Source organism: Lonchura striata, chromosome 5, assembly GCF_046129695.1.
Source record: "Lonchura striata isolate bLonStr1 chromosome 5, bLonStr1.mat, whole genome shotgun sequence".
NCBI classification, from domain to species: domain Eukaryota; kingdom Metazoa; phylum Chordata; class Aves; order Passeriformes; family Estrildidae; genus Lonchura; species Lonchura striata.
The window spans coordinates 12,503,561-12,525,149 of record NC_134607.1 but is presented as its reverse complement, the minus strand read 5'-3'; the positions used below and the strand labels follow the sequence as shown (position 1 = coordinate 12,525,149).

General features: G+C 49.0%; 1 protein-coding gene across 1 annotated transcript; it reads right to left on the bottom strand.

The window, feature by feature from the left end:
* Nucleotides 1-1,825: 1,825 nt before the first annotated feature.
* Nucleotides 1,826-16,635, bottom strand: WNT5B (Wnt family member 5B). Its single transcript, XM_021535189.3, has 4 exons — nucleotides 16,485-16,635; nucleotides 15,517-15,764; nucleotides 9,397-9,689; nucleotides 1,826-2,377 (listed from the first exon to the last, which is right to left on the bottom strand). The coding sequence occupies exons 1-4, from the start codon at nucleotides 16,562-16,564 to the stop codon at nucleotides 1,919-1,921; spliced, it is 1,080 nt and encodes a 359-aa protein (XP_021390864.1). The 5' UTR covers nucleotides 16,565-16,635; the 3' UTR covers nucleotides 1,826-1,918.
* Between the last annotated feature and the right edge of the window lie 4,954 nt (nucleotides 16,636-21,589).

The window sequence follows — 21,589 nt, the reverse complement described above, 5'->3', positions numbered from 1 at the left end:
GTTTAATGGAAGTTGGATCAGGCCACTGCACTCACATTTTTTCCATGCATGGAAAACTATTTCCGTTACTTTGAATTACAATACCACTGACTTTGGATTTTATATAATGAAGTAAATCTAGACCACTGTTTATATTCCAAAAAACTGCATTCTGGAATGCCAGCAAATATATAGCCTGTTGGATTAAAAAAAAAAAAATAAAAACTGGACATATTGGTTTAAAACAACAACAGCTCCTAATTATTAAGCATAATTTCTCTTCCTTGTGCTTTTCTGGAGTCCTCAAATATTTGAAATATGAAAGGTACATATAAATTGTTCTCTGGTGGTTGAAATGGTGGAATCTGTAAAACTGCAATGTTTTATAAGGAACAGAGGTTAAATATAAAAATAATAATCTTCATGACTGGCTCATTGCTTATTGGTATATTTTAAGCATGTTAAAATTTACAAGGGGAAAAAAAAACGCAACACCCTTGCGGTGTCAGTAACAAAGCGGATGTATTTTAGCAAACCCTTATATTGTGGGAATTGGCTTCTCATGATTGTCCTGACTGCAAATGAACTCTGCAGATGCTAAGAGGTACAGGAAATGTTTTGTGCTAGAAAGAGCATTGGCTCCCTGCTTTATGAATTGGATTGTGCTAAAATCTCAGTGTGGTAAGACTGATTAGCAGACTTCAGTAATGCCTTCTACCCTGGTACAGTTTTATTACCAAGGAAAAACACAGAGAAGACTTCCACAGTGAACACACACCCACACCCTGGGAGCAAGCGTTCCTGTGGCTAGCTTATGCCAGAGAAGAGTACAGCCCCTGCCCTCCGAAACACAGAGCAGCAAAATAAAAGAACTTCACCAAAAGAATAAAACAAAACAGACATATGCACAAGTAACAGAGGGAAAGAAATGCCATTGAAGGGCATTTAATGTTAAAGAGAAACTATACAACTGGGCTGGTGGTGAAGAGGATTTAACAGAGCTGAACAAGGTGACCACCTGCAGCCACTTCAGAGAGAACCGGCAGCAGGATGAGGAGTGCAGCTATGAGCGTGTGTGTGTGTGTGTGTGTGTGTGTGTGTGTGCAACACTTCTTTCCACTGACAAAATATACTCTGCAAACATCCCTGGCACTGGCAGCTTTTCCTCTCTATTGAAAAATTAAGTTTCAGCATGGGATTTAAAGGAAAAGAAAAAAAAAATCCCTCACACACACAGCCATGTGGTTTGAGCTGGGCAGATTTCCCTTGGCCCGGGTGGTACAGAAGAGCCAGGTGCTGGCTTCATGGGCACTCCCAGGCTGTGCACTGATCAGACACAGGTTGAACCTTCCTTCCTCACAACAGCAGGCTGTGAACTTTCCTCCACCCCACTGTGGTCTGGGGAGTATCCAGGAATGGTTTACAAGACTGTGGATTTTAAGCCATACTCACATAGCCTTAGCTAACCTTCCCTCTAATGTGACAAAGCCCTTTAGAGGGACCAAGAATCAGTTCCAAATTTCCCAGCGCAGGATTTGAAATCTGAATAACTAGGACTCACCCATGTCTGGCTGTAATTTCCAATGTGCAGTAATTATTCCAAAATGCTGGGATTTACTGATCAGAGAGAAGAAAGAACCCACTCCTCTTCTTCTCACTGGCTTTCTTTCTGTAAAGAAAGAGCACCTGCTGGTGTGCTTTGCTAGCACCTCCTCAGCTTCTTCACCCTGACCGAAACATCCGAGGGGAGATGCACCCAAAGACATTCCCCAGCAGAATTGAAGGAATGTCAAATAAGCTGGCCTGATGGGGGAAATTTCAAAACTAAAATGTCTCTTAAATAAGCTTCTTTAATTATTATAATCTGTTTATTTATACAAATATAAAATATATTTATATAGATTTATATAATATAGATTTGTTGCTTTGGCAGCTCCTTTCATTTACAGACATACTGGTCAACAATCTCTGTGCACTTTTTACACTTGACGTAACAGCACCAGTGGAACTTGCAGTGGCAGCGCTCCACCTGCACGCTCTTGAACTGGTCGTAGCCCCGTCCGCAGCACATCAGCTCGCAGCCATCCATGCCCTCCGAGGTCTTGTTGCACAGCCGGCCCTGGGTGCCCAGCGAGCCCGTGGTCTCGTTGCGGAGGCAATAGTCCGGGCTGGGGTCCACGTAGACCAGGTCCTCCTGGGTGGGCATGTTGAAGCGGTTGTTCACCAGCTCCAGCTTGCCCTTGCGGCTGATCCTCATGGCTGCGGCGCTGTCGTACTTCTCCTTCAGCAGGTCGCCCACCTTGCGGAAGTCGGCTAGCTGCAGCCAGCAGGTCTTGAGGCTGCACGAGCCCGACACGCCGTGGCACTTGCAGGCTACATCCGCCAGCTTGTACACGGCCTGTGGGGAAAGAAATGCAATCAGGCAGAGCTGTGTTTATTCCTGCTGCACTGGCAGCTGGCTTAATTACAACAAATTCATCGCGCTTTCAGAACCGCTTTGATTATCCTGCAATTTCTGTTGTTTCGCCCTTCAGAGGAGACAAAGGTCTTCTCCTCTCCCTGTTGTGACTGCTGCGTTCCTGTTCCCTAAGAATTTCTATTTCTGGCCAGCCTGACTGCAAACACAACTTCCTCACCCCACCTTCTTTCCCTCTGGCAGATTTCTGGCAGGGTCAAAATCAGGAGAAAAAGAGAAGGAGCCCTCTGGACTCTGGAAATTCCCCACCTCACAGACCTCCACGGTGCAGCATGTTGTTCCCATTCAGTGCTGTGGGAAGGGAACGCCCGGGAACCAGCCCATTACCCACACCAGGAACCGACGCTATCATTACAGGGATACATCTGCATCCTTTGGAAACAAATCCATGGACCCACACCTTTCCCGTCATCTCCCCTGAGAGGAGCTTGTCTGAGGGCAGTGTCCAGAGAGAGGCAGGCAGGGTTGGTGGTGCACAGACGGACACATCTCCCTGGAAGGCAGCTCGAGGTGCTCCCCAGGTGTCCCTGGCAGCGCAGGGCTGAGGCAGGAGTCCTCGCTGTGTTCCTGCGCCACCTCGTGCCCAGCTCCCTCCAGGAGCGCGGCTGTCGCCAGGCAGAACAGCCAGGATTTCAACAGCACACGCAAGCTTCCTGTGCTGTCTTCTCCCAGACACTCCCAGCTACATTTTCAGGAGCCTGCGGGAGCTGCAGATGCACCACACCCCTGGAAATCCAGCATCAAAGTTGGCAAAGAGTCTTGAAAATTCAGAGTGAAACCCTCATCAGAGCGAGCACAGGATGTGAAGGGAAATGGTGCTTACTCTCCTCATCCCCACGCTAGCTGGGAGGTGACAGAAATACTGAGAAATAAAAGCCCAAGGAAACGAGACTGAAATGCAGGTTGGGTTTGTTCTTCCCATTCATTTCAGAAACAGGTACAAAAGTGCAATGCCACGTGAGCTCCTGCCAGCTCTCAGGCACTGACAGAGCTTGCAAAGCAAGAGCTGGGCATTCCCTCACCATCCGAGCTACTCTGTGTTACAGCAGCTTAACCCCCAGCCCTTGGCTCATCATCCTCTCAGCATCAGGCTCACATCTGCTCTCTCAAGACCATCCCGCAGTGCTTTTGCCAGATCCTGCATGCCAAGGAGAGATGTTTGGCATCAGCTGCAAAATTACCACCAGCTGTGTCTGGTGGGGGAGAGCAAGGAACACGAGAACAAAACAGGGTGCTCTGAAAGAGATGGCGATGTGTCTTCCAGCCAGGTTTTCTGCTGGAAAAAAGCAGCCAAACACAGAGGTTTCTTTTTGGCTTCATTCACTGACACAGAAGAAAGCTTCCCAGCTCCCTGCTTTCATGTGCCAAGATGATTAAGGCAATTGAGCATAGTGCAAGCAAAACCTTCTGCCTGCAACAACGTCCTGGACCAGCAGGGAGAGGTCAGAGTTCTACAACAACTGGTTGCTCCTTGCCTAGCTAACATCTACTGCTTTTGACAGCTAGTGAAGTTTCAATTTGGCTTAATGGCTAAATCACATGGAGGCAAATCCAGCTCCTGAGAAAGTCAATGGAGTGAGCCCTTAAAACAGAAAAGCTTTAGTTCTGCTCCTCAGAGCTCAATTTACCAAGGCAATCCCTCACGGTGCAATGTAACAGCTACAAGCTGGGAGTTAAGCACTTGTCTTGGATGAAACTGCAACAGCAGAGGACCAACCACACCATTACTTAAGGATTCCTGCTGTACTATGACCAGACAGGCTACAGCTAGATTTCCTGAGCACCAGACACTTACTATATCCTCACTGCACTGCCAGCCTGCTTGTTATAAGCCTGTGTTAGCACTTTTTGGTTATGGTTCTGTCAAATCCCAGGCCATTCATGCCTCCCTTGCCCTTGCATGTGTTTTTGTAAAGTATTATGATTCTTCCTAATCCTGGGCTTTGTTCCTTTAGAAAAACACTGCAACTCAATCCCCTTCAGTTAATGTCATGGGAATGAGTTCACTCTGACTTGGCTTTAGGCAACTGATGCTCAAAACATCTGGCCTGTGTGGGCAGTAGCTGTTCTGTGGAAGGCGAGTGCCACCAGTGATCACAGGTGACCATGGTGCCACGCAGCCCCCCACAGCTCCCACCACCCATGTGCTGTGGAGCCAACCATAGCTTCAGCTGCTAAATTACTCTCCCACTCTCCCCCTTCACTGCCCAGATGAGGAGAAAGCAGAGGAAATTGGAGAATTCCTCTCTGACCAGGCTCAGGTCAAGGTAGAGAATAGCAGACCCCACATGCAGTTCTGAGGGCAGGATCTGACTGATGGCCATGCTACTTAAACAAGTTGAAAATGCCTCTAATGAAAGGGCTTAAAGCCCCTTCCCATAAGCCCAAGTTCTCTTCCAATTCTTTTTGTGCAGGAATGGGAGCAGGAGGAGAATTAATGGGTAATTCCTATGTGGTCAATTAAGCAGACCCCCTTCCAGGCTCTTCAGGCAGTGGCTAGAGTGACTGATGACTGAGGGCTGCCATATGCTGACTGAGTAAACAGTGTGGGAGGACTGACTGCTACAGCCTGCCAGACAGAGCGACAGATAAGGAAGGGGGGCAATAAGAGAGGGTAATGGAGACCAACTGGAAGAGAAGACGGATGGAAGGAAGAGGGACATATTGAGATAACAGCCAAAGACAAACAAACAGAAGCAATAAAACCAGAAGCCACCACCATAAGGACTACAATGTGGAGTGAAGGGGTGATGGGGTCAGGACTGCCTGAAAGATAAAAAACCTCTGATTCCCTCCTGTCCCCCCGCAGCTCCTTCTGAGAACCACAGAGAGAAGGGACAATCCTCTCTCCTGCCACCAGAGCTGTTCAGGATTCAAGGACAACTTTCTCATTCATAGGAAACTGAGTGAAGGGACATGCCAAAAATCAGACGGTATCAGCTGAATCCCTGATAGTGAAAGCAGGGCAAGGCTGCAGTGGGGTGGCAGCTGGTCATCACTCTGCAGAGCTCACTGCTGGGTCTCCAGCAGTCCTTTCTTCCAGCATAAAGTTCTGGGAATGAGGAGCTACATATGCACCTTCTTACAAAACCGGTATCTCAGAAGTTTAGGAATGCAGGACTAGACAGGACCTCCTGGGTTATAAAGTATGATGCCTTGCTATTGTAGGCACTGCTTCAAGTAACATTTTCCCTATATGCATAGGATGCCCTTTTAAAAGCAATTAGGTTTTCAGCCACCATTATTCTGATTGCCATTCCAACAATAAAATATATTTTTCTGATTTCCAGCCTATATGTATTTACTTTATACCCATTTGCTATTGTGCCAAATTGGCCTTTTGCTTAAAAAGTACTTTTCCTTCCCTATTATTTCTCCCACAAACACAGACATCAGTCATATCCTCTCTCCACTTTCACTTTACTAGGCTAAATATGGCAAGCTGCTCTAGCACACTTTCTTAAGAAAAGATTCCTATCCCTTGGGTCAGCCCTAACAAGCTTTTCTAGTCTGAGGTCATTTTACTTGGGAATATGAGAACACACAATACTTTGGGGCCTCACGAGAGCTTACTACATGACATTAGTATTCCCCCATGTTGTATAAAAAGACTTATGTCTAGTGTGTTACAGGATATTGCCACCTTCCAAGCCATATAACCATATTACATCTGCAGTCATTTGCAGCCGACTGCTGCGACCAATTCTTTCCTACTCTTTTCCTAATGGCTAAAGATGTATTTCATGCAAGGCCTCAAATGATGGTCTTAATGTTGTTTTACTGAGTGTCATTAGCTGCTGTACAAAATTCAGCTTCTCCTCTGTAGTCATAACACTTGCCACTTTTGCATCAACAGCGAAGTTCATCAGCCCATTCTTAGCGCTTGTGTTGAGGCTCAGAAACAAAAATCCTAAGGCCAAGTCCTTGAGCTCTGCTAATCAAACTCCATTAAAATCAAGCTACATTCTTTCACACAACTTACTGACATCTTTCCTTGAACCAGTTTTTTGTCCATCTCATAGCTACTGCAAATTTCCTTACATTTTCCAGTTTAACCAAGAATTTCCTATGGAGGAAATTCCTCAAATGTTTCACAGAAATACAACTTATCAGATCTAGTCTGCTTTTAGAAAATCAGTGATGTTGTAAATGATTGTGTGATCAACCTTTGAAAAAGTCTTCTCAAATTATTTCCTATTTTCCTCTGAGCTATCCAGTGTCCCCCACCCCAACTCTAAGACCAAAGCACTCATTCACTTTGGGTACCAAAACTTTTCTGCCTTTAGACTCAGCCCCATCCTCACTGGCAGTCTCCCTTCTTCCAATCTCCTCCAGTGTGCAAAGTTTAGAAAACCTTTGCTGTTTATTTTATTAGCCTTTTCAAGGTCTGACTCAGCATTATTTTTACTGTTCTCACCTCCTCTTTACACTTCTTGACCACTAAGACAGAGCTTTTCATTATTTATTTGCTATCTTCTTTTTTTTTTTTCCTCCACTGTTAGTAGGCTCTTGATCTATTCCCAACAGCTTCTCTGTGGCAGTTATTCATTCAGTGAGGTCTGGATATTCTTCCTACAACCTTTTTTCTCTTGTTGGCATGCACAGTTGTAATGGCTTTAGCATCTTGGACTTGAAAAAGTTCCAGACCTCCTCCACATCCAGTCCCTGAACTGAGCTTATTAACCAGCTCCCTTAGTTTATCAGGTTTTTTGGGTTTTGCTTCATTTTTTAAATCCATGAACTTAATTACACACTGGTTTATACTTCAATTTAATCTAATCTAAAATGACTTGTGTTCACCTGGCATCTCAGACTAGGGGCCATATTCTGTCTCTGGACCCCTCAAGGCTGTTGGAGTCTCATGTTCACTCCTTGCTTTAGGGAGGGTATCCTTTTGTAGTTCAAGTTCATGCTCCAGATATGTAGAATGTCCAAAGCAAGTAATGTAGAAAAGAATGTCACATTCAGGCTACTAATCCACCACACACACCCCCCATTTATAAGCAAATGTAAAGCCTCTGTCCATCCAAACCAAAAAAAAAAAAACCCAATCCAAAACCAAAACTCAGTGAGTTATACAGCTTTCAAGTCCAGTTTTTCACCTACTGGAAATTTACCCCAATTTAGTTTTACAAAAGAACCATGAAGTACTTGCAATGCTTCAACCTGACACACAAATTTCACAACCAAAAAAATGGAACAAATCATCTTTGGTGTCAAAACAAAGCTGAAATTACATGCAGAAAAGACAGACATCCAAAGGAAAGGGAAAGATAATTCAGTAACAATTAGAAGTAAGAAAGGGCAGAAAATTGGCAAGGAAACGAAGGATATTAGTTAGGAATGTGCAGAAGAGCAAGACTAAGTACACTTAATGGGATTTTTTAACATGAATTAGAAATAAAATTAACCTTTGAAAAGCTGACTTCTAGGGAAGAATGATAAAAATTTAAAACACCCTGGGGAAAATGCACAAATGTTCAAGTTAGTATTCCTGTTCTACTTTTGGAAAGAGGCAGGATTACACAGCTGCACTGCATATGAATGATGCTACACCTTCCAGGCTATTAATCACAGACAGAGGAATTGTGTGAAAAGCAAAAGTGCATACACTGAATGCATGCAAAAGAGATATGGGAAAACTGGAAACGGTACACTAAAGTGACAGGAAAATGATTTGATGGCTGATGAGAACCTCTGAAAGTGAGAGCCTTCAGTGTTCAATCTAGTTTGTCAAGAAAGAATGGTGAATAAATTACAGTGGATAAATACTTGTATGCCAAGGAAATTCTGATTACTAAGAGATTTTTAGATTTAGCTGTAAGAGTCAGAAAAAGAACTGACTGGAAGCTGGTGTCAGATAAATTCAAATGATAATTAGGTTCAGAGTTGAAATAGTCATTAATGTTGGTATCATAGTACAAAGGGAAGTGATGGACTCTCCATTCCTAAGGGTTCTCAGATCAAAATTGTGAATCTTCTCAGAAAATGTTTGCCACCTTAATGCAAACTATTTATTGTGCCCAGTGCCAAGGTAACTGAACAAGGCCTGAGTTTCAGAGATAGCCAGGCACCTGGACTTATATTCCCAAAAATCTAAATGATAGCAGTAGAAGACAACTCTATGTACCAAAAGGTTCTTCTTTTCAGCACCATCGTGTTATTCTCAGAGCTCCGGGAAGCTAATTTCTTAGACATACACCATAAAAATGGGCCGTACAAGCACCTAGTTTATTTAGAAAGGGCTTAAATGTCTACATATGTGTGCCATACAGTATCTCAACAGACCCCAAAATTCACTGGCTTTAGCTGGCAATGGAAGCCTGACATTAAAACTGGAACACTGTCAACATTGACTGTAATAGTCACAAACATGCAGAAACCATGACTATATGCTTTTTACTGGGGCATCACTGGATTATCCTCCATCAAACCCCCAAGGAATTTGCTATCCAGCTACCCCCTGGACAGCTGGACCTCTTGGGCCTTCTGACTCTCCCTCTGAGAAAAAGGAAAGGGTCAGCACTGCTCTTACCTATTGTAAATGCAGGTGAACCCAGTAGGAAGAAATTATGATGTCTGACTCCAGTTCAGAAGGCGGAATGATTTATTTACTATAACTGTACTAAAATATATTAATATACTATTTAAAGGAGATACCAAAACTACATACTTACTTTTTCTAACTACCATATCTAACTCACTCACAACTTTTGACCCTCTCTCTCAAGTCCAGACACAGATGGATCGGATTGGCTATCAGGCTCAAAGAAACCTCACCAGAATCCAGCCAAGCAATCACCCCAGGTAAACATTTCTCCAAACACATTCCACATGGGAAAAACAAGGAGCAGAAATAGAAATTGTTTTCTCTTTCTTTCTCTCTGTGTTGCTTTATGAAAAAATTCTGAGAGAAAGAAGAATGTGCCTGCCACACTTACCCTGCGGCCAGCCTCGTTGTTCTGCAAGTTCATCAGCATGCGAGCCTGCTCCTCCGAACCTCTCACGTAGTTCTTCTCCCTCTCCTTGGCATCCACGAACTCCTTGGCAAAGCGGTAGCCGTACTCCACGTTGTCCCCGCAGCCGCCCCACAGCCAGTCCCGGGGCAAGTCCTTGGGCCGGGCGGTGCGGCTGCAGCCGCAGCTGGACAGCTCGCCCTCGCGGCACGCGCGGCTGATGGCGTTCACCACGCCGGCGGCGCTCACCGCGTAGGTGAAAGCGGTCTCTCGGCTACCTGGGAGAGAGGGGTGACAGCAAATTAACCCCCACAGGCTTCACTTCGCGTGCCACATGCGGCCAGGAGCGTGCAAACAGGCTCCGCGGCGTGCTCCGAGAAGGTACGCAGAATTTACCAGAACTAAAGGACGCAATGGTCAAGTGCAAGGGCTCCATCCTGTTCCAGATAGGGACAGCTCATCCTCCTTCCCCTTCCCTTATCCTTTCATTCTAACCTGGAGGAAGTTCTCACCCAGCAGGAGGGTTGCTCACTTGCTGAAAATACAGCTGCTGACTTAGCCTCTGCATTTGCCAATAATCATTAAGAACAAGTTATGAGGTTGGGTCTGTGCAAAAGGAGTACTCTGGTTAAGCCAGTTACTGTTCTGGAATAGCTTTCATTTATCTGGGACATGCAGTCTTTGTGGGCTCCTCTTCATTGAGCTTATTTTAGTTTACATAATGCCAGCTGAAAATTATTTGTAGACAAAGTGAAGGAAACTCATTTTTACACCGCAACAGCAAGGCTCTTTCACTGCCTGCAGAAACACAGTGCTGGAAGAAGTAAAACTCCCATGTAGACCATAATAAATGAAAAGACTTTCCATTAGCAGGCTTACTAGGGACTGCCCTGCTTGGCATGCATACCCTATGCAGCCAAGCAGCTGGATCAGGTCTCCAGCTCGGTGTTCCTGGCAGGGATTCAGCCCCAGTGTGACCGGGGCACCAGCACAGCCAGAGCACTGCATGAGGCCAAGCACCACGAGTACTGAGTGTCTGCAGGGAGGGAGAGGGACAAGGAGGCAATCCACACCTGCACTCTCACCACACGTGTAATAAATAGCTGAACCAACACCTTCAGAGCCATTGTGCCCATCACCAAACTTTCAGGTGATAAAGAGAACAACTGCCAAAGCTTCATTAGAATAAGCAATCTAATTGTGAAGGGCTACTTACACCAAACCCCAGCAAGATGCTCTCAAGCAAATTTTGATGACTTCAAAGGGCAGATCCTCAAAGCATAGTTTATCACCAGCTCAGGAGGCTCTCAGTGCCAGCTCCCTCAGCAGGGCTGAGCTGAGCATTTGGTGTGCTCTTCTTCCAATTTGCACGTGCTGACAATCCCTAATTAATAGCAGCTCTTATCACCAGCTTAGTGGTAATGACCCAAGACAAACGCAAGGCTGTAAATGGCACCCACCTTGCAGGACAACTTTGGATTTTTTTACCCCACCTAAATGAGAGATGAACACTGAGGGTTTCTGCTCTGGAACACAGCTGATGAAATGCTACAGGATGCAGAGCACAGAAGGGAGGTCTTTACTCTCCGGTCATTAGAAGAGACCTATGCTAACCAAATCTCCCTGGTTCAAGAGATGCAGAGGAGTGACTCCTAGTTAAGGCAACTCAGATGAGACTGGCCTGCAAGGGAGTTAGGGTAATTCTTCAGTAACCAAAATCAAGCTTTTACTCATCTAGTTTGTTTTCCATGTTATGGGTCTTTTAAGGTAACAGTCCAATGTGCAGTTTTGCCCCTACCTGTATGAAGAAAGCCCTGAGGACACAACAATCGTCCCTTATAAGGAGAGCACTTCCCTCTCTATAGAGATTAAAATACATGCACGGGAAAGGACCTCACACTGTGACAGCTTGTGCAACAGAGACCGCATGACTCCTGGTGCTTAGCATCCTTACAGCCTGAGATCCCTGAAAAGACACTGGGATTTACACTTTTATGTCCATATTTTAATCGTCTCCACCTGTCAGATGTAGCAGCACAACTCAGTGCGCAGCCCATGCACGTACAGGAGCTGCTCAGGCTGCTGAGGATGGTGGTGGGACAAGAGGCTGGAACAGTCACACCCACCTTGCTGCCCACAAATCAAATACCTGGAAAAGCACTCGGCTTTTCGCTCATCCTCTCAAAAGTTCAGCCCAGTTCCGCACCTCTGCGCTGTCGTCTCGAAGGCCTGGGGTGTTATTCATTCCCGAATTTGCCGTGGCCTCTCCCGCATCGCTGCGGCCCCCGGGAGCCGTGCCCGGCGGCGGGGAGCTCGGCGGAGCTCTGCTGCCCTCCTGTGCCCGCCCGCCGGGGAGCCGGGCACCGCCGGGGCACCGCCGGGCAGCCGGGGCACCGCCGGGGAGCCGGGCACCGCCGGGGCACCGCCGGGGAGCCGGGCACCGCCGGGGAGCCGCCGGGGAGCCGGGGCACCGCCGGGGAGCCGGGGCACCGCCGGGGCACCGCCGGGGAGCCGGGCACCGCCGGGGAGCCGGGCACCGCCGGGGCACCGCCGGGGAGCCGGGCACCGCCGGGCACCGCCGGGGAGCCGGGCACCGCCGGGGAGCCGCCGGGGAGCCGGGGCACCGCCGGGGAGCCGGGGCACCGCCGGGCACCGCCGGGGAGCCGGGCACCGCCGGGGCACCGCCGGGGAGCCGGGCACCGCCGGGGCACCGCCGCTCCCGGGGCCGCCGCCGCTCCGGCAGCGCCCAGGCAGGGCTCGGCTCCCAGGGCTCGCCCCTATGGAGCTGCTCGGCAAGGAAATGGGACACAAAAGTGTGTCGCTTTAACTTTTTTAATGAAAGAGTTTTCGTTTCAGCTCGTCGTTTTTAAAAGCATTACCCCAAAGTTTGCAGGTCTCGATGAAAAACAAGGGGAAAAAACTTTCTCTTTGTTCTCTGCTTTTGTGACTGTCTTTCTTTTTTTTTTTTTTTTTTTTTTTTCCTCTTTTAGCATTTGAAAGGGCAGAAGAGATAAGATCTTTGGCTCCAGAAATGACTGGACTAACCTGGAAACCCCAGCCTTGCATTTAGGATTCCTCTGAAGGAGATATTTTCTCTCCTCCCCTAAGGAAATTCTAACATGACCTTTTGGGGTGCTCTATCCTCTTCCCCTCATAAATGCAGCAGTAAGGAATGTGTCTGTATATAACGCATAGACTATATATACACACGCATGCAGTCTAAAATCTGTATTGACAGAACAGGAAGCAACTTTGGAAGGATAATTTTTTACATCATTATATATTGTTATTCAATAAACCACATTTAAAAGCTAAGAGCAACTCTCATGACAACACACATGCAAGGAAAAAACAATGATTCAAAGCAGCCTACTTCAGTGCTACAGGTGCCCCTCCAAAAGCTTTGTATCGCTGCCTCACTCCCATGAAAAGCACAAAATGAAGGTGTAATGATTAAACACAGCCCAACCAGCTCTCCTGTTCCTGAGCAGAGTCAAGTTCTGTGAAGGGGAAAGGAAACTGATCTTCCAGGTTTCTGAGTGAATGTTCTCACATGGATCTCCCAAGCTTTGGCCTGGTCAGTTCTCCTCCCCTCTCACAATCCAGTGCAGCTCCAGAAATCACATAATATATGCCATGCTCACATTGGTGGGTGGGCAGTGAGGGTTGTTGGCACACTATGCACCTTCTGGGTCCTTCTTATCTCCTTTCCTCTCCCTCTCCACAACAATCTGGCATGTCTGTGCACTCTTGCAGATATTCTGGTCTCCAGACCTTTCTCGTGCCATTGGCACAGAGTACAGAAAAAGGGCTGTGGTCCAGATTTGGGCCTCAGAGGTTAAAAACAGGAGACAGACCGTATGAACCAGGGAGAATGACTTTATATCTTTCAATCTCTTTGGCATAACCTAAAAGATTGAAAGGCTTTGTCTTCTTCCCCAGTGCGGAAAATTTATTTGCTGAAATGATAAGCAATGACTCATTACAGTGTAGGAAAATGTAAAAGCGGAAGGTGAAGCTATAAAACAGAGGAGAGGCAGCATCTCTCTCCAAAGCAGCTTATCACTGACACAGATAACAGCCATGAATCACCAAAGATCCTGGAATACCCCAGGACACCTTTAGTGACATTTTTCTTTTGTGCAGTCTGGTGCTGGAGAACAAACATCTGAATGTGTTCTAACTGACCAGAGAATGGTTCCAAAACTCTGTTGGGATAGGTTTTCAAAGAGTGGGCAACAGCAGGCACTCACCTCAGACACTGCCATCAGCAGATTCCTACCACAGCTACAACAGCACTCAAAAAATGCATGCACACACAAACCAAATGGCAGGAGCAGGACTAGTGGCCATACCCATCACACACCTACAACACCTCTGCCTTCACCAAAACACAAAGAAATCTACTCCCAGTCTTAACTCATAGGATCAAATTCATTTTAGTGAGGAGAAATACTCCCACTTCCACTATCCACTCTACTTCCTTCTTCCTCTACACATTCTGATTCTTCCTGGCAGCTTTTCACCCTTCATCTCTGATCTTTGCTCTCTCCTACTTCACCCTTACTTCTCCATGTGTGGACTCACCGCACTAACCCAGAGTTGCTGGGAGCTACTGGAGAATGAGGATTACTTCAGAAGGGGAGATTCCAATTTTATTGCATCCTTGTGGAGTCACAAGTATTGCTTTGAGGATTTGAAATTTACACCATTCTTTAGGTGAAGTTACACATGAGGGAGAGACACCAGAAAGGAGAGATGGAGGTGTATTTTCTGTCCTTTGGTGGATAAAATTTCAGTTTTCATCCCCCAAAGCACAAATTTTAACAATCTGAGATTGCATGCAGCCCCATCTGGCCACCACCCTTGCTATCAGAAAGTGAGAGATCAAGGATGAACAGATGCCTTGGATGTGTGTCAGGAACTGGAAGTATTTCCAGGAAATGGCATTTCCCAGGGGAGCACCCCAGAGAAGAACTGTTGGGGCATGAGCTGGGCAGAAAGGGAGGAATTAAAATAGCTCTGGTGTGCTGAATTAGGATTTCTGCAAGAATGAGTAACACGTGCAGAAATATCCCTAGAATTCTCTAGGTTGACACATGAATTTCAGGATCAAACAGAAGAGATCACAGGACTTTGTGCCCTATTTCTTAAATGCCCCAGAGGTATTAAAGATGCGTTGTCTCTCCCTGTCCTGCTGCTTATGCATTTTTTTTGAGAGTGAAGCCAAAACCAGTGTGAGTAATACTGGGGGTACAGGAGCTGAAGGTGTTTTTTCCATCCCTTGAGTTCACAACCGAGAAATAGTTCTGATTCTTCTGTGTAAATTATTGTCTTTGTGGGTGGGAAACAAAACCTTCAGACAGGGGTTGTGGAGAGTGAGGGAGAGTGTGTGTGTGCACGTGTGTGTGGCTGTTTTAACACCTTTTCTTTATTGGCCGGCTGTCGGACATATCAAACTGAGCCCGGATTTCTCAGTTTCTTGCCATCAGATGACTGCATTTCAAAAGGAGCTGGGACAATGTAGTTAGGTCACACCTCAATTCAAGTGCAGCAATGGCCTGTCAATGTGCCTTTTACGGCCAGCAGGGCAGGAATTATAAAAATCTCTTAGGTTTACACAGAAAGTGGCAATACGGAGAAGTGGGGGAATTTCTATGCCCGGGGAGTCCGTATTTCCCATCTCAGGGCTGCATTCCCTGTCTGAGATGTTGGGAACGATAACACGGGGCCATAGTTCCTGCCTCCAACTTCTTCCCTTATTACCTTTGAAGAAGCACACCAAACAGAAGCAGGCCCCCTCTTCCTGATCTTCCCGTGCTCCCCCCAAAAGAAACCGTGTCCCCCTCGCCGCCCCGCTGCCCCAGCGGGCTCCTGCTGTGGCCGAGGTGCATTGGTGCCACCACCCACGCACAGGCAGCACTCGGGCAGCGCCTGCACACCAGGGAACGGGAAAGCTCCTTAAAGGCAGCTTTAGGAGCCGCGCTAATGGGGCTCATCACTCCTGCGTCCGTATTTGAAGGACGGGACAGAGGGATAGAGTGGCCTGCGCCCAGCACTTGCCCGTACTGCTGGGTGCACTTCTGTACTTCCAGGTGCTCCTACCTATTTTCATGACCCTCCCAAAGACGGAAGTGTTATCCACCGTGCTGCAGTTCCACCGCCGCTGCCGAAACTGGTACTGGCACTCCTTGATGGCGCTGCGGGCCCCTTCCCCGATGAACACCATGTGCTCCTGGTAGAGCTGGCAGAGCTTGCGCTGCCCGGGGGACAGCCCCGGCAGCTGGCTGCACACCGGCTGGGCGCCGATGATGTACATCTCAGGCCTCTGGATGGGGTTCATGGCCAAAGACCTGCGATGAGAAAAACATCCCAGGGAGTGTGGAGGGAGAGGCCCCCTCCGCGAAGCGCCCGACACCTCTCCCCACCAGCCCAGCCCAGCCCAGCCCAGCCCAGCCTCGCTGCGAGAGCCCGGGCGCATTTCTCATGTCAGCTGCCTCCCTCCACAGCTCTGCCAGATGCGAGGCTTTTCCAGGGCTCTAGCGGGAGTGTAACACTGTTCGTTTGTAACCCGAGTTTAAACACAGAAGACACCCGGGAAGGGAAGGAAAGGGGGCAGAAAGAAAGCTCAGCACTTTCCCTGCAGAAGAAAGCCAGCAGCTATTCTACACAGCGCCAGCGAGCGATGCCTGCCTTTGAGCCAGGCTATTTTCCGCTCTTCGGGGGAAGGGGCTCCGCGGCTGCTCCCAGGGCTTTTGGCAGCGGGTAGGAAACCTTACCCATCCACTCCCTACGCATTCCCTACATCCTAAAGCCCGGACAGCATTTCAGCGAGCCCGTACAAAAGGAGCCCAGAAACGCCTGGAGGAGAGGGGCTGCGTCCCACCGCTTCCGAAAATGGGCAGGGATAGCGGGAGGGGGGAAACCTGGAGAGAAGCGAGCTGCCCCGAAAGACGCCCAGGAGGCAGGGCAGCTCCCGCGGAGGGCGCAGGGCAGGAGCTGCCGCACGGCTCGGACGGTCCCCGGTCCCCGGCCCGCGGCGGACAAAGGCGCCGCCGGCTCCCCTCACTTACCACCAGGAGTTGGCGTCGGCCACTGGCGAGGTGCAGCTGCAGAGGAGCGCGGCGGCGAGGGCCAGCCTCGGCCCGGTCATGGTGGGCTGCGGGGGCAGCCCCCGCGGAGCCGGCCGCCGGGACGGGGCGCCCTGCGGAGAAGCACCGAGGAGAAGCCCTGGAGCGGGGCCTGCGTGCGGCGAGCTCAGCCCGGCTGCCGCCCCCTCCCACCCCGCAGGACCCTCCCCCGGCCGCCGCCTCCCGGGGGCTCAGGCGGCGGCCCTGCCTCCCGCCCGCCCCCGGCCCCGGGGCAGGGGCCGCGCTGCCGGGGCTCCGCCGCTGGAGCCTCCCCGTGCGGCCCGGGGGGAGCGCACAGACGGCGGGGCTCTTCTCGCCCTTGCGGACGTCGGGAGCCTCCGGGCAGCCCCCGGCTCGGCCGCCTTTGGGGCGCGCCCCGGCGCGGCGGTGCCGGGAGCCCCGCGGCCGCAGGTGTGCAGGGAGCGGCGGGACGCATCAAAGCGCCGCGCTGGCCCCCCGCCTTTGTCATGCGGAGGCGGCTCAGAAATGAGCTGCCCCCTCCCCAGAACGGCCTCCCGAAGGGCCCCACGCCGCGGCCCCGGCCCCGTGCCCCGGGCCGGGGGTCTGCGAGGCTCGGCCGGGCCGCCAACGACGAGTGCCCATAGGGCTGGCACCGGAGCCTGGTGGCTTTATGGGCAGGGGAGGTGGACAGGAGAAAAGCTTCAAAGGCTCCTCTTGTCCAAAACCCTCTCCCTTCCCCTCTGGAATCACCGCGAACCTCAAAGGCAGGGCAGTCCGGCAGCTCCTCAGCCCTGTCTCTCCCGGACACCGGCAGAAAGCAAATGCAGGCGTCCTACACCGTGCAGGTACTTCTAACGTACCTTACACTTACACTCTGTCTCCTTCATGTCGTAGGGAAACAACCACTTCATCACAGCATCGACGCTGCCGCTGCTGCCTCCATCTCTACAAGGCTTCCCACTGACCTGTCCTACCCTGCATCACACGCTTGCCACCTCTCTTCCAGAGAGAAATGCCCCTCCTGCCCCAGCCTCCTCACCAGTCCTGCTGTCCCCCCAGCCTTGCCCCTGCGGCAGCGGGTCCCCAAAGGCAGGCTGAACGTGCGAGTCCCCGCGGGCTGCGGGGTACACGAGTAGCCGGCCTCGCCGTCTGCCTCAGAAGCAGCACCCGAGACATGAATCACCGGCCTCGGCAGCTCAGACTGCTGAAGTATATTTTTTATCGAATTCCTTGCACCCGCCACGGTAGACTTGCTGTGTTTGTTTGCAGCACGCTTCGCTTCCTCCCCCATCCAGATGTGCTGTACCTGCAGCTGGTGGCCCATCTCACCTGGCAGGCAGATGTGGGGCTGCAAGTGCCAAAATTAGCCTCAGGACAAAAAAGCCTTGTGTGACCCAGCACCTCAGTGGGAGGGGAGTTTTACTGCTTGGGCACAGCGGTATCCATGTCTGAAGAAAACAGGGTGACTTTATTCACATCTTCTATATCCTCTCTTTTCCTCCTCCCACAGCCACGAGCGTGACGGGGGGATGGCGAGGTGTATGTGTGTATAGCCACGCATACGTGTTTTGGGTCTGTTTCTATAGGGAATAGACAGAATGGAAAGTTTATCTCCGTGAGTCTGGGGAGGAAGGAAGTTATGTATGGATGAATGGCTTTTCCATGACAAACAATGAGTCTGCACAGACATGGTGTGATGTCACCTAAAGAATTTCCAAGCCAGCCTCAGATACAGAAAACCTTTTCCCTGGAAGAAATAAGAGTGTCCCACCTTTCCATCTTGCCACAGCCAGAAAGAAGAACTAGGGAAGGGGGTGAAAAAATAAAAGCCCTCACTGTCTCACATACACACACAAGGCATGTGCCATGTAAATAGATGACATGATGGGAGAAGTGTATCTCCAAGCTTTGCCCGCACCCTCCGGATTCTGAGAAAGGAGTAAACCATGGCGAGCCGCCCGGGTGCCTCTCCCAGCCAGGAATGTGAGACGGCAGCAGCTGATGAGGCAGTTCCACAAATACAGGTGATGTCAATGTCCATGTGAGCTTTTCTGAGCACAAGTGCGCAGTCGCAGCACTCACGGGGCAGCCAGGACACACCACCAGGCAGCCTTGCACTGGTGGCCCACTGACAGCACCATGGCATGGTGGAAACAAAAACTTTTCCAGCTGGGAAAGCCTAGGAGATGCTCACATGAAACTAGGTCCAGAAACACATGGCATTAATGACATATCTCTTTATAAGTATTAATATGCACAGGCATATTGATTAACAACATGTGATTAACAACAGTAAAGTGTTATGAATACTGCTGGCAGCAACCTGACTGTCAGTGAGCACAAGCAAGTGCTTGTGATCTTATTTTGAAACACAAGACAGAAGTATTGCTGTATGGGATAAGATGGCTTATGCAGCCAGCCTAATATCCTGTCAAAGGTGGCAACTAAAGGAGTTCCTTCAGCAAGAGAGGTCTCAAACTCTGAATTCTACCTAAAATCTTCTGCTGGTGAAAGCAACTGCCATTGAGCTAATATGTGAATTATGGAAGTAAGTCCTATTTAAGGTGCTGGAAATAATTTCTTTACTGGCTGTGTTTATGATGTCAGATAAAGTGATAATAGCAGGTGAGGCATGGCTGCAGGGATTTAGGCTCAGCCAGCAACTTCCACACCACTTGGCTGGTGGTCTGAAGAATATGGTCTTCCCCTCTTGCACCTGTTTCTACTTGCCACCAAAATCCTGAGTGCGAGGTTTTGATTTTGTAAATAAAAAGCTTGGGTTATTTTTTAAGCCCAACCGCAGGACTAGTTCAAACAGCTTTGAGAGGTTGTTTGCTCAAGCAGGGCTGGGTGGGAGACATCAGTGAAATTTTGTGAGGACGAGAGGTGGGGTGAAGCGGGGCTGCTGGTGGGCTGGGATGGACAGTCAGCGAAGCATTAGGTAGGACAGCCCAACCTCACTGCAGGCAGACCCCTCACCCCTCCTGGCCATCATCCCTGTCCATCCTTCCCCAACCAAGTGACTCCTACTTCCACCCCAAACCATCCTTCCCCTGCAGCAGCCCACTCACACCAACTCAGACCAGTCCTGCTATGCAAGGGGATGAAGCAGCAGGAGGAAGAACTCCAAAACCACAGGTTTCTTGTACTTCTGTGGAAAAAGATCCCATCCCATCCCTTCCAGTGGGCATGGTTCACTCAAACAGCAGAAGTGAACCTGCTTGAGACCTGCAGGTCTGATGCTTGGATCCGGAGCGCTAAGGATCACCCGGGCCAAGTAAGGAGCTGTTGCCTGAAAACAGGACATGAATATCAACCCTTAGATTAAAAGCCTAATGCTTCTAAGAAGGCAGAGCAGTAGCAGCAAGCCTTCATCTTTGTAAGCCTTGGCATTCTGCTGCATTCAACAGTCTGCTGCCCTAGGCAACTGTCTCCTGTGTTGGCTGGCTGCCTGAAATTTGTACCTGTGTTTGCCTTTGTTCATTTTTCAAAGGTGACAACTGTGCATGAAGCATAAATTTACACATCCAGTTCCAAAGTCACAGCAAAGCAATTGGAGAGCTATCACTGCTTTCCCAACACTATCCCTGCCATATTTGCTGGAGGGAAGCTGCAAGACTCCAAGAAAGGGAGGTCACATCCATGAGATCATTTGCAAAGATTTGGCAGACCATGAAAAGAGTTGAATCCTTGCTGGAAGACAGCCCTGATAAATGAGAAAGGGAGGGTGACTCATGCAAATTCCTTGTCCTACACTTATTGTTTCTTAAAAATTCAGGATGTCCCCAAATGTGACACAAATCTTTATCGAGTATTTATAAGGAGTGTTGAAAGAAAAGATCACTTCCATGTAATTCCAGCATTCCTCATTTCTGCAGCTTGTCTGATTTCTTCTGGTCTGGGGAGAACTGATCATTACATTCTTGCTGTAATGATCCAGAGCTTGAGTTCCTGTTTATTCTTGCAGCTTGACTGGAGTTCAATGCTTGCTTTTAATGCCTCACAATGTCCAGTGCATCCAGAAGCACTCACTGCTTTCTCTGACACAAGACACTTCTCAAGATGTGAAGAATATTCACTGAAGTAGAATCTCCTCTGCTTAAGGAGCCAGTAGAGATGCATTGCCCAACGGCATGGTTTAACTCCTCTTCTTTTTCCTCCTCCTCCTCCTCACCCCAGGAGGGGTGTATTGCTGAGCACAACTTCATGTGGTTTGGGGTATCCCTTTGGCCAGCTGGGATCAGCTGTCCCAGCTGTGTTCATTCCCAAATCCTTGCGCACCCCCAGCCCACTCAGTGGCAGGGTGGCGTGAGAGGCAGGAAAGGCCTTGACTCTGTGCAAGCCCTGCTCAGCAATAACCAAAATATCCCAGAGTTATCAACACTGGTTTCAGCACAAATCCAAAACACAGCCCCATACCAGCTACTATGACGAAAATTAACTTAACTCCAGCCAAAACCAGCACACCCAGGAAGGAGGCTTTCCATGTGCTGCTCCAAGGGGAATCCCTGCCCTCTGGTTCTGTGCCATGGACCTGCTGCTGACAGCATCGAGAGATGTATCATAACGTCCTGCTATCCATCTGCTTCTGGCAGACAGGCTTTAACCACAGTTCTTACTAAGACTTCAGGAATCTCATTAAAGTCACATACTTGCCCATTCAGCTGAACCAGTTTTAGGGAGTGTAGATTAAAAAAAAAAAAAAAAAAAAAAAAAAAAAAAAAGCCAAAATCACTTGAAGGTAAATTGAAGTCTTCACACAAAAACCTAAATAATCTTTTATCTCACCACACCCTGACTAGTCTGGTTCTGTGCTGTTCCTGCTGCCAGCCTGTCCTCTCTCAGCACTGTACCACCACACTCCTGTACTGGTGTCAACCTTCTCAGATCTAAATGCATTCATTTATTTGTACTGCAATTATTACTTAACCAGCAACTGGAGCCACCTCCATAGGTCCAGACATAGCTGGGGTGTTACAGAAGGTGTAATAAAACCTTCTTAAAGTATCCCAGTGTATCAGTCCGTCATGTCTGCCCTTTTGTCTTGACATTGCCTTGCCTCACTGAATTGTTACGCACTGTCTGTC

What these genes read in the sequence shown, in the direction of transcription:
- WNT5B (XM_021535189.3), bottom strand. Translation starts at nt 16,564, where the DNA reads ATGACCGGGCCGAGGCTGGCCCTCGCCGCCGCGCTCCTCTGCAGCTGC. An exon ending in GCCGACGCCAACTCCTGGTG is followed by an intron (nt 15,765 to 16,484) that starts GTAAGTGAGGGG and finishes TTCTCATCGCAG; the next exon opens with GTCTTTGGCCATGAACCCCA. An exon ending in ACAACGAGGCTGGCCGCAGG is followed by an intron (nt 2,378 to 9,396) that starts GTAAGTGTGGCA and finishes CTTTCCCCACAG; the next exon opens with GCCGTGTACAAGCTGGCGGA.